General features: G+C 42.5%; 1 protein-coding gene across 3 annotated transcripts in view; it reads left to right on the top strand.

The window, feature by feature from the left end:
- Nucleotides 1-12,079, top strand: part of MDN1 (midasin AAA ATPase 1) — a 174,778-nt gene that overhangs the window by 28,113 nt on the left and 134,586 nt on the right. For all 3 annotated transcript variants that reach the window (XM_061623331.1, XM_061623330.1, XM_061623332.1), the window contains exons 19-23: nt 821-917; nt 2,313-2,426; nt 3,222-3,369; nt 3,516-3,626; nt 5,949-6,100. In XM_061623331.1, the coding sequence (XP_061479315.1) occupies nt 821-917; nt 2,313-2,426; nt 3,222-3,369; nt 3,516-3,626; nt 5,949-6,100 (622 nt within the window). The remainder of the gene's footprint in view (nt 1-820; nt 918-2,312; nt 2,427-3,221; nt 3,370-3,515; nt 3,627-5,948; nt 6,101-12,079) is intronic.

Raw genomic sequence — 12,079 nt, 5'->3', positions numbered from 1 at the left:
GTCTTTGACCATAATAAAGCAAATCAATCAATCTTTGTTATGTAAATATATTGTTTGATTGAATAACACCTGTTCAAAAAAAAAAAGATAAAAGATGCTGTTTCCATCTTTGCTTTTAACAGGATAGCTTAGGATTTTGAACTTCTGTTTTTATTTCCTCAATTTCAAATACCTGTAAATGGAGATTTCTTATAACTCTCAGGCTTCAGTTTTACTCCCATTATTGCACTTAGTTATATATTCAATAGCTAGAGCAATAAGAATCATTGCTTGTAACTTTTAGTTTTCAAGAAAATGTACTTTAAAGTTCACCTAGCAATAGTAAACCATTATTCAATCTATAGAGAAAAAAACCAACCACTCTAGCTGCTAAGTACACTTACATCGTAGCTGAAAATGACAGTTGTGTAAACCTCTCAGTGGTTGATAGGCTTATGATATAATGGTTCAACTTTCACAATGACTAAAAAAAGGCATATTTGGTTTTCACTTTTTGTCTTTCTTGGTATCTCTGCCATCACCTGGCAGACCCCCCCCCCTCACCAGTCCTGTCAGCTCCTTAAGGTGATGAAGTTGAAGGCTTGTAGGTGGAAGGAAGGTGGAGGATCAGTTACTGGACTCGAACTGTTTCTCTTCCTTGCTTTCCTGATGGAAGATGGAGTCCAAAAATAAAAAAAATAAAAATCTGAAGGGCACCAGTTTGGGGAGGGTTGAATGAAATAATCATCAGCTCTTTTAGGCTAGCTTGTTAATACCTTTGATTTGGTTCTTAGGAGGCCAAACAGCACTCCATCTGGTTGGTTATGCTTTTTCCTTTTAGAGCCCCTGGTACGTCATCCAAATTTTCGTTTGTTTGCCTGTATGAACCCAGCTACTGATGTTGGAAAAAGAAATCTACCTCCAGGAATACGGAACAGGTGGATACTGAATATTAATTTTTTACCAAACTCTTCAAAGCTGAGAACAATGTGTACCTCTGGGGTGTTTGGCTGTTAGTAGTTGAGAATATTATGCTCGTTTTTGTTCATCTGCTTTGCATGACATGTAAATATATCTAATTGGCATGTACATCATACTGTAGCTGAGGGATGAGGAACCTCTGGCCCTCCAGATGTAAATGAACTCTCAGCTCCCATCATTCCTGACCATTGGCTGTGCTTGTTGGGATTTTGAGTCCACCAATATCTGGAGGACCACAAGTTCCCCATTCCTTCTCTAGTTGAACCATGCTGGTAAGCTAATATTTGGCTAAATAGCTTTTGCTGCCAGTCTCAGGAATAATACATGTTGTATACTCTTTGAAAGCTACAATTGCCTTCAGGTGTGTTTTGTGTCTTCAAGATCAGAATAGAATTAAACTAAATAGTGGTCTCACATGAAAGAAAAGAAAAGTGATCTGCAGTGCTCTGTTGGTCATCTTCTGATGTCAGCATTACATGTTCGCTACAAACAGCTGGATAAAAGGCTTGTTGGGTATATGAGTGAATTTTATGCATGCTTTGATCCTTCATAGTCCATGCAGGCCAATTTAGCTAGGCAAGAGGGTACTGTAAGTAGTAAGTCACTGGTGGTAGAATGTAATAAGCACTAAATTCTACACTTGCACTTGATTTCTCCATTGAATACCCAACAGGTTTTGACTTATGGACAATGTGATATTAGTGGCAAATTAGCAGCAAGGTGTTGTCAGTGTTCCCGCAGAGCTCAAAATAATTCAGCATCAACATCATTGCATTTTGTTTTATAAGATGACTTGCTAATGAAGTTCTGATTTGCTAATCAGACTTGCTAATGAAGGTTTGTGCACATACCTGATGGGTTCCAAAATGTATGGATCACAAAAGGTCTACATTTCCCCCCCCCGAAACAACAAATGCTCAAATGTGTCAATAAAATGTCACATGGAAGAACATATTTGTAATTGTGTTTTAAATATTTTAAGCAGGTTTTTACTGTATTGTTTTTATGTATGCTGCTTGCTGCCCTAGGCTGCTTTGGGAGGAAGGGTGGGATATAGTGAAATTCAAGAGTTTACACATTTGGGCTAGGCTTACTAACTAGCCATAATTTGTGGTAACCAATGATCCACCTTCCCAGCCAAGTCCTCTGAGAGAGCCTGCACTGCTTAACTCTTTGCTTTTGCGTGCAAAGCATGCGCTCTGTAACTAATCTGTGAGCCCTCACTGAATGCTAGCCTATTACTAGTCTGTAGTTCAGTCTTTTTGTTGCATGGGAAAATCTCAGACTTTTTGGGTACTGCTAAGTAAACAATGTTTTAAAACATTAAAACATGCTTTAATGTCATCTTGTAGGTTTACTGAACTTTACATAGAGGAGTTACAAAATGAAGGAGACTTGCAGATTCTGATCATGGATTATCTTAAAGGACTGAATGTGAGCAAAAACATAGTGCAAGGGATCGTAAAGTAAGTCATGTATTCTTTATTTTGTTGAACAAACCATAGACAGGCCTTCATAATATGAATTTCTTTTTCACCAGTCACTATCTGCCAGTGTTTTAGTTATGGATACTTTTACTGGTTTTAATATATTTGTATGCTGTGTTCTGCCGTGATATATTTATGAAAGTGCAGATTATAAATATTTCAATAGATAATAATTGCACTATATAATTTAGCAGATTTGACTTGGTTTTATAAGTATTTGATAAGAGTCAGTACTTGGTAGAACACCTACATGATATTAATGTTAATGGTTCCCACATAAAATATTGCTGCTTTGGATATTTTTAACTTGTAGTGTGGTATCTCTTAAAATGGGGGTAGTTAATCTGTGGCCCTCGTATAGTGCTGGACTACTTCTCCCATCATTCCTAACCTTTGGCCATACAGGCTGAGGCTGAAGGGGGGTAGAGTTCAACAACATCTGGAGTGTCAAACCCACCCTCACAGGAAAACCGTTTTTCCTCTTGAACTTGCTATGTAAGTTGGCATTTCCTTAAGTTCATTAATTTGTTCAGTGTTCTGAACTGTATTTAAATTGTGCACCAGATTTCACTTGTGCAGCCCACTTCTGTTCCATTTTTTTACTAAAAGAGTGCAAGCATTGCTTCCTAAGTGCCACCCTCTTATCAAATCCCACAGGAGTCGAGACGTTACTTGCATTTTTAGCCTCGATAATCTAACTTTTGTTAATATGTTAGAATGATATGTGTTGTAAATGAAAAATACATCTCACTTATCAATGCTTTGCTTCTGTAGTTTCTATTTGTCTGTGAGAAAGGAGTGTGAAACAAAACTGGTAGATGGGACAGGCCACAGGCCTCATTACAGCCTTCGTACTTTGTGCAGAGCATTGAGGTTTGCATCATCCAACCCATGCAAAAGCATACAGCGCTCTCTTTATGAGGTGACTATCTTTTTCTTTTCTTTTTTTTAAATAAATAATTCCTAAGATAAGAAAATGTCTGTTCAAGGTTCCCACATGTTAACCATTAAAATCTCTCTTTGAAAGTCATGTCTTTAATAAAGCCAAATCTGTTTCCTTCCCAACAGGGTTTTTGCTTGGGTTTTCTCACCCAGCTTGACAGAAATTCTTATCCCATTGTTCAAAAGCTAATATGCCAGCATATTCTGTCTGGGAACATGAAAAACACCCTCAAGCAGGCAAGTAACGTCTTCATTTCTACAAACAGAAGATTTGCAGAAGGGACTGCAATCCCGCAGAGCCTCTTGCTTGGAGGAAGGGAGAAGGCAATTGTTGCTGATCTTGCCTGCATACACCCCGCACTAACTCCCACTCTGTTCCAGAGGATCCCCGAACCATCTAGAGAGGGCTGCAGGGAAAAGGAGGAATTGGCAAAATTTGCTTTCCGCTTCCCAAGTGGAAGCATCCTGTGAGTGAAGTTCTGCTCGCAGAAACTCTGGATCCAAACTTGTATTTATTACATGCTGTTTGTAGGCACTCAATTCAATCCAATGATTTGGTCCATCTCCAAAACAACTGATTACATTTATGGAATTTCTTTGCAGCTCTTCCTTTCAGTTTCATGGTAGCAATGAACTGAATGGCTTGAAAATCTTGTTTGTATTAAGCCTAAAATACTTATTATAAAAGGATGGGCTTCTGTCAGGTTCATCAAAATGTGTTTCATGGATGGCTAGGATGGTTTTTGGTGGCTATGTGTTGCATGTTACTTAAGTGTGAGGAATATATGGATTAGCTAGTCTGTCCATCATTGTTGATTGAGATTATGGTATTCCTAGTATATCATTTTTACAGATAATTTGACCTATAACATATGGCTATAAGACTACCTATAAGAGTAGTCTGTGTACTCTGCATAATAGAAAATTGATTTGTGTCGATTGCCAAGAATTTCGTGTGGCATGTAAAGTTTAGAAATATATTGGCTTAGATCCAGAGTTCACTCCTGCTGCCAACAAGGTGGGGAAGCAAAGTTTGCCAATTCTCTTTCCCCTTTGTGTCCTTCAAACCTGGTGTGGAGAATGGGGGAGCCTCTGGAGTAGTGTTGAAACTCAGGGTGTTGCAGGGAAAAGGGAGAATCATCAAAAGTCATCTCTGTCCCTTCAGCTAGTGAGATGCCTCAGCTGGATCAAAAGCCGGCTATGGATGTAAGGAACCCTTCAAAGAATGTTCGCGCTCGCTCTCTCTCTCTCTCTCTCTCTCTCTCTCTCTCTCTCTCTCTCTCTCTCTCTCTCTCTCTCTCCCTCTCCTCTCCCTCTCCCTCTCCCTCTCCCTCTCCCTCTCCCTCTCCCTCTCCCTCTCCCTCTCCCTCTCCCTCTCCCTCTCCCTCTCCCTCTCCCTCTCCCTCTCCCTCTCCCTCTCCCTCTCCCTCTCCCTCTCCCTCTCCCTCTCCCTCTCCCTCTCCCTCTCCCTCTCCCTCTCCCTCTCCCTCTCCCTCTCCCTCTCCCTCTCCCTCTCTCTCTCTCTCTCTCTCTCTCTCTCTCTCTCTCCCTCTCTCTCTCTCTCTCTCTCTCTCTCTCTCTCTCTCTCTGTGGGGGGGGGGGCTCTTTTCTGCACCAGGCTTAGACTCTGTGCTTGTTTGGTGCATTGTACCATAATATGAGGATAATAATCTCCTGTATATCTCACATGAAGGAAATACCATATACAGCAATACGTCAGTTAACAAATCCTTCAGGAAAGAAGCTCCTTTTAACAAAGTCTTTTTTGGTGTGTGTGGTGGTGCACACCCTGACACAGTCAGAATGTGGATCCTTGTCTACTGGATTGCGGCTGCTGCAGGCAGCTCTCTCACATGTGGCTGGAATGGTGCTCCTTGCCAGGTGGCGCAGACACCTTTGCAGTAAACAGTGTTTTGGGTGTCCTGGAGTGTAGAGGAGGATGGCACAGAGAGAGAGTGACCAAGCACGGGGTGGTGGTGGCTGCCCCTTGCCTGCCTGAGCGTACAGAGAGGAAAACTGCTCAGAGCTTTAGATTGCTATAGTAAGATGCTACATGATAAAAGGAAAAAGACAAGGCAGGCATCTCTGGATGCATTTTGGAAGAAACGTTCAAGTGGTCTGTATCCAAGGCTTGTTTCATTTCAGACATGCGTATTGTTAATTTTGAGTAAAGAATTTGCTGAAATTTGTTGAGCTCTTTTTGTGGTATGGGAACCTATCCCTATTCTTTCCTTGTTATTCCTACCTCTGGCTAAACAAGTAATGTCTAGGAACGCATGTACTGCATTAACTGAGGTATTACTGTATATCATAGTGTTCTAAGAGTCTGTTGCTCAAATATGCAAGGAGCATTGTTTTTATGTATAGATCAGGGATAGCCAACATGGTGCCCTCCATTTCTTGGAATTACAACTCCAGTCAGCCCCAGTAAACACAACTAGTGTCCAGGGATGATGGGAGTTGTAGTCAACAACATCTGGAGGGTACCATGTTGGCTTCCTCTGGTATAGTTAGCAGTTCATAATATAAATGGGTTTTGTTTCTGTAATGTCTTTTTAGCCCTTACCAGAGCCTAAAGGAGGGAGAATGATTAAGGTAGAGGGATACTGGATTTCAGTTGGTGACAAGGAACCCACTGTGGATGAGACTTACGTGCTCACACCTTCGGTTAAACTTAACCTCAGAGATATTGTCAGAGTTGTATCAGCTGGGTATGTTGGACTTCAGTTTTATCATTTTTCTAGAATTCAAGTTGGTGAGAATAAAATAATCACTTGTTCCTTCCATTAATGTGCATATTATCTTAATCTTGTTTTATAAGTATTTCAAAAAGCCAAATATTAACTGAAAACATTATTTCAAATCTCTCTGTGTGTGTATATATATTTGCAATAAACAAATGTCTCTAATCATTATTGTAGAGAAGCTGGAAAGTAACACATTAGCAAATCAAATTCATGAACAGGATTTCTCTAGAACAAAATTAATGGACTCCATCTTACACAGTCAGTGCTTACTCTTGGTTTCTTCAAGAGGTTATGTTCAAATTAGTTTCTCACTATTTGTTATTTTCAAATGTTTGTGAGAAGTAAGCACTAGCAATACATGTCTTAGAGGCTAGAAATAAATATTGAATTCTCTTCTTCCTTCGCTTGAAGATTTTCCAAAAGAAATATTTCTGGAGAAGTCAGGAAGGTGATAACCCATAATAATATTTATGTATTTATATCCCACATTCAAGGCAGGTAGCAATATAATAAAAGCAATACAAAAATGCAATTCAAATATAATTCAAATTAAGCCAGAGAAGAGCAAGAATGCATGGGTCATATCTCCCTGATTTTAATGCAAATACATACATTTCTTTCTCTCACACATGCACATGCCCTTTCAGACACAAACTGCCCCCTATTCTGGTTACCTTGTGCAGTGGCTCAATTGAAGGTGTCGGACTTGCAAGTATAGAAGGAAAGAGAGAACCAACCCACAGCTTTGTTGGGGGTAGTCTGAGATGTTTCTGCCGCTCCAGGCGCCTGCACCACACTGTATTTTCATTGGAAGTTTTGTAATTGCTGTTTTTTAATAATGTTATTTGTTATTTAATTTTGTAAATTGTATTGTTTTATGGATGTATTCCTGTATTTGTGTTTTTCTTGTAAGCCGGCTTGAGGGCCTTTTGGCCGTAAGACTGGGTGGGTGGGTTGGGTAGGTAGGTAGGTAGGTATAAATGAATTGCTACAGCCCCTAGCAGTTTTCCCTATTAATTAAACAGAACCTAGTAAGTTTTTTAAAAAATACTGTTTTATTGATTTCACTGGGAGAGACTGCTTAAATTTGACTAGAATCATGCCATGGTTTCTTATTTGGGAAAAAAATTAAATGGGAGCAGTTTTAGTCTGTTTCCATAAACTGGAAAGCCTTGATATGTAGTAGACCAGGCAAATATTTTTATGAGTAATATCTTTCCCTTTCTCCCGTGCATGTAAGATGATCTTAGGTAAGACTTGAGCTCCATCTTGTTGTCAAAGGCAAAAAAAGGTAAAGGTGTCCCTGCACTTGTAGTGCGAGTCGTTTCCAACTCTTAGGGTGACATCTTGCAACGTTTACTAGGCAGACTGTATATATGGGGTGGGATTGTCAGTTCCTTCCCCGGCCTTTATCCCCCCAGCGTGTGCCGGGTACTCATTTTACCGACCACGGATGGATGGAAGGCTGAGTGGACCTCGACCCCTTTTACCGGAGATTCGACTTCCTCCTTCCGTTGGAATCGAACTCCGGCTGTGAGCAGAGCTTTCGGCTGCGTTACCGCCGCTCACCACTCTGTGCCACGGAGGATCTAAAGGCAAAATAGCAGTGTTCAATTTCTCTTGAATCCTTTAGCTTTCCCTTAGCCTCAGGAACCCAGTTCTATTTTGCCTTCACCATCTGTGGTTGCATACTTTGCACTCTCTGCTCCCTGCTCTGATTCTTGCTTACTTCAGGTTTGTATTCAGTGTGTTGGTGTATGGTATCTGTCTAGTCTTGTATTCTGTTCCTTACTAAAAAAAAAAAAACCCTCTTCCCTTACTGTTTGGTGTTATCCGCCCATCTGTCCGTCCTACCGCAAGTCCTTCCTTCAAGCCCTCAGATCTGCCTTCAGATCGTTGCTTGCTTTTTGCTTCACACCAGTTCCTTTCTCGATCCAAGCCGCTGTACAGTGGTAGTCAGTTTCACCTCTCCCTCAGCCTCTCTATTGCCTCCTGCCTGTTCCCTCAGTGGGGAAGTCCTAGCCTTGCAACAGCAGCAGTCCTATTTGCATACAGCAATGGGGAAAGCTAAAGAAAAATCTGCTACATTATCTAGGAAGTCATAGCCACTGCCACCTTTATCTCGCTGTTCAGCACCTCAAGGCACTATAGCAACTGCAGCAGGAAGCCACGTGGCTAGCACCAGCCCCTGTTCCAACAGGCTGGAGGGTGTTTTGGTGGCTTCATTAATTGTGGGGGAGGGGACCCTCGGACCACATCTCAGCACTCCAGCCTTTCCCCACTGTGTCCTTGTGGGGTCACAGAGACCCAGGCAATAGGCCTATGTTATTTTTGCTAGAACAACAGGCAGCACGAAATGGAGGATGCAAGGAAGGAGGAGGGGGAGAAGGCATTTTGGCAGCAAGCGCTGTAGAGCATCATATTTCTCAAGTAGGAAGGCACTGCCTGTCAAGACGAGGAGCAGTTGTCTGATGAAAGGGAGCAACAGAGCAGGGAGCTGGCAGCCGTTCTTTCCTCTAGCTCCTCAGCTGATACTTTCGTAGGATTTGGGGACTCTGCTCTGTCAAATGCTACTCAGGGACTGGGACATCTATAGCCAACTCAGGAACTAGGGCATTTGCAGCCGGTATAGTCTATGATGTTAGCTCTAAACCGTCCCTTGACCTTGGAATTTACAGAACCAGATCCCTCGCCCGTTACATCTTGCTCCTGGGATGTTGTTACCACTAAAGGACATTTCGCTGGCAGATCTGTCAAGTGACCTGGCTGCAACCCTGCAACCCTTCAGAACTTCTCCTAATACTAACGTAAATGTTGCCAATTTAACTACCACAACCTAACCCCACTCTACACACCCTCCCCAGCCCTCTCCACCTATCCACCACCTCAGTCTAGTCTATCTCAGGCTGCGCAATATACACTTTCTCAGGCTCTGAAATCTCTGTTAACACAGCAGTCTTGAAGAGACCATGTGTATTCCCCAGACCCTCATGGTGTATCCAGAGGCAGGGCATGTCTACCCTTATCTAGTCGATCTACTGATTCGCACGTCATCAAAGTCAAAAGCTTGGGAGGGCCTTTCCTGCATACTGGTATGCATCAAAGGCCATGGCTTCCTTGTCAACCAGCAAAAGAGCCACCTTCATCCATCCTGTTGTATTCTATATCTGAGAGCTGTAATAGATACGGAGGTGGGAACTATAGCACTATCACCAGAATGAGTGGCCAAGATTTAATTGGTGGTACACTCCATCAAGTCTTCCCACATGGTGGATCTCATGAGGCTGGCCAGAATCCTAGGACACATGATTTTGATGATTCGGGTTACCCTTTGGGTGAGACATCATACATGCCCTCTTCAGTAGTCGCTGTTGCCATTCCAGAGCGATAGAGCATCCCAACACCATTGCCAGGTGCTGTTGTCTGCTCTGGTGCAATACTCTCTTCAGTGGTGGTTGTAGATCTTGAATCTGCAGCAGGGGGTGCCCCTCAGGAATCCTCAACTGACAGTGGTCACAACAGATGTCAGCCTAACAGGCTGGGGAGCTTTGTGCACCGGCAACATGGTCCATAGGAACTGGATTTCGGAAGAGGTGTCTCTGCCAATCAGTCTCCTAGAGCTATGTGTTATTGGACTGGCCGTGCAATACTTTGCCACAAGGAGCGTAATGGGGCGGTGCTCATGCACACTGACAATGTCACAGCCAAGGCCCGTATGAATCAGCAAGGAGGCATGAGATCCAACTTCTTCAAAAAGAAGCCGTGACCTTGAGGAGCTGGGCAGAAACACAACTAGACTCCCTGGTTGCAGAGCATGGCAAGGGAGAGGACATTCAGGCAGACTGTTTAGCTGAGAACAGATACAGCAGGGAAAATGGAAATTCCATCCCCAAGTGTTCAGACAGATATTCAGGTTTGCCAAGATCGACGTGGACCTCTTTGCCTTCCATCAGAACCATCAGGTTTCCCGGTTCTTCTCTTGTTATGTAGATCCATCAGCAGAGGCTATAGATGCTCTCAAGGCCCAATGACCTCTCAGAACTCTATACCCTTTTCCACCAGTTCCTCTGCTACCATGGGTCCTACATTGGATTCAAGAAGAAACAGCCATGGTGATTCTGGTAGCTCCATATTTGCCTTGTCATCCATGGTTTTCTGAGGTGGTAAGCCTGGCAGGGTCCTCCCCCTGGCCATTGCCGCACAGGAAGGACCTGCTAACTCAGTCATCTAGTTTATCCAGACCCAGCCTGGCTGAATCTTCATGTGTGGAGATTGAACAGGAAAGACTTGAAAATGGGCTTACCATGTTCAGTGCTAGATACCATGCTGGGATCCAGACCACTGTCCATGCTAAGAATATATCAGACTATGTGAAAGGTTTTTCATCATGGTGTCAAGGGAGACACTGTGTATCCAGCAAAGCTGGCCTTATGGAGCTATTGACCTTTCTTTAGGATAGTGTGGCCATGTTCCTTTGTCCAAATACTTTGATGTCAGGCATCAGGTCTTTTGGTAATCCAGTCTAAGTCCCCGGATAATCCATTGGACTCACATCCCTTTGTGAGACGTTTTTGTGGAGAGACATATTTCATCTCCGCTGATCCAACATCGCTTCCCATCCTGGGATTTACACAAAGTGCTGACTGCCCTTCAGAAACCTCTGAGCCATTGAATGTCATGCCTCAACACATCTTATCCTTCAAAGTCCTGTTCCTAGTGGCAATTATGTCAGGAAGAAGGGTTTCGGAAATGAATATCAGTGGATAAACTGCTTTGTATTTTTAACAAAGATAGGGTAATTCTACATACTAACCATCTTTTCCATCCTAAAGTTCGTTCTTCTTTTCATTGTCAGGAAGAACTCATCTTGGCATGTTTCTGTCCTTCATCTGGCTGAAAAGGCCTGGCATTCATTAGATGTGAGATAGGCCATAAAGATGTACATCACCAGAACCAAGCCATTATGTAAAACAGATGCCTTGTTTTTACCATTTATTACCTTAGGTAATAAAGTGTCCTCATTCACTTTATCTCAGTGGATGAAGGCTTGCATCTCTCTAGCTTATACCAGTCAGAATATGCGGCCACTGACTAAGATCATGGCACATTCCACTAAGGCAGCAGCCACTTCAGTGGCTTTCTCTCTCAATGCACCCCTTCAGAAAGTGTGTCGGACAGCCACATGAGCTTCTCCCAATACATTATTACAAGGCTGATGTGTATGCCTTGGCTGAGGCAGCCTTTGGGAGAAGGGTACTGCAGCATGTTCTTCCAAAATCAGAGGTAGCCCATTTCTTTCCCACCCTTCATAGGTCAGCTTAGGTATGTCCCACCTGAGATCATCTTACATGCACAGGAGAAGAGACTGTAAAACAGTCTTCTACATGCATGTAAAGATGATATCAGGGCCTTCCCTATGGAGTTCATATCTCAGGGACCATATCTCCTTTCCTATATGTTTAGGTTCTTCGTACATTAGCAGAGTGCCATATATTATCTGTTTGCATGCACTGTTCGTTAGTTCTATTTTTATGTTTTCGCTTGTCATGTAAGAACTGGGTTCCTGAGGCTAAGGGAAAGCTAAAGGATTCAAGAGAAATCAAACAGTGCTATTTTGCCTTTGACCACAAGGTGAAGCTCGTCCCACCTGAGATCATCTTACATGCACATAGAAGACTGTTTTTCGGTAAGACCAAAGGTCCCTTCTCAAACTTTCCTATAGAGTTGCTGGTATTGCATTTGGCCATATACAGTTGATTCAGCTTAAGGGTGAGATCATCAGGCTAAAATCTTGCTGAAATGTGTTCCATGCTCTTAACAGACCAGCTCTTTAAAACATTGCTTTGTTCATCTGATATTCTTTGTTTTGCTCCAGACCATGAAACATACGCTTTGGGATGGATGGGGAATATCTTAAATTTGTTTTTAAGTTCTTGATTGCTT

The sequence above is a fragment of the Rhineura floridana genome, chromosome 4 (genome assembly GCF_030035675.1).
Source record: "Rhineura floridana isolate rRhiFlo1 chromosome 4, rRhiFlo1.hap2, whole genome shotgun sequence".
In the NCBI taxonomy this organism is placed as follows: Eukaryota; Metazoa; Chordata; class Lepidosauria; order Squamata; family Rhineuridae; genus Rhineura; species Rhineura floridana.
This window is presented reverse-complemented; position numbering and strand designations above follow the sequence as displayed.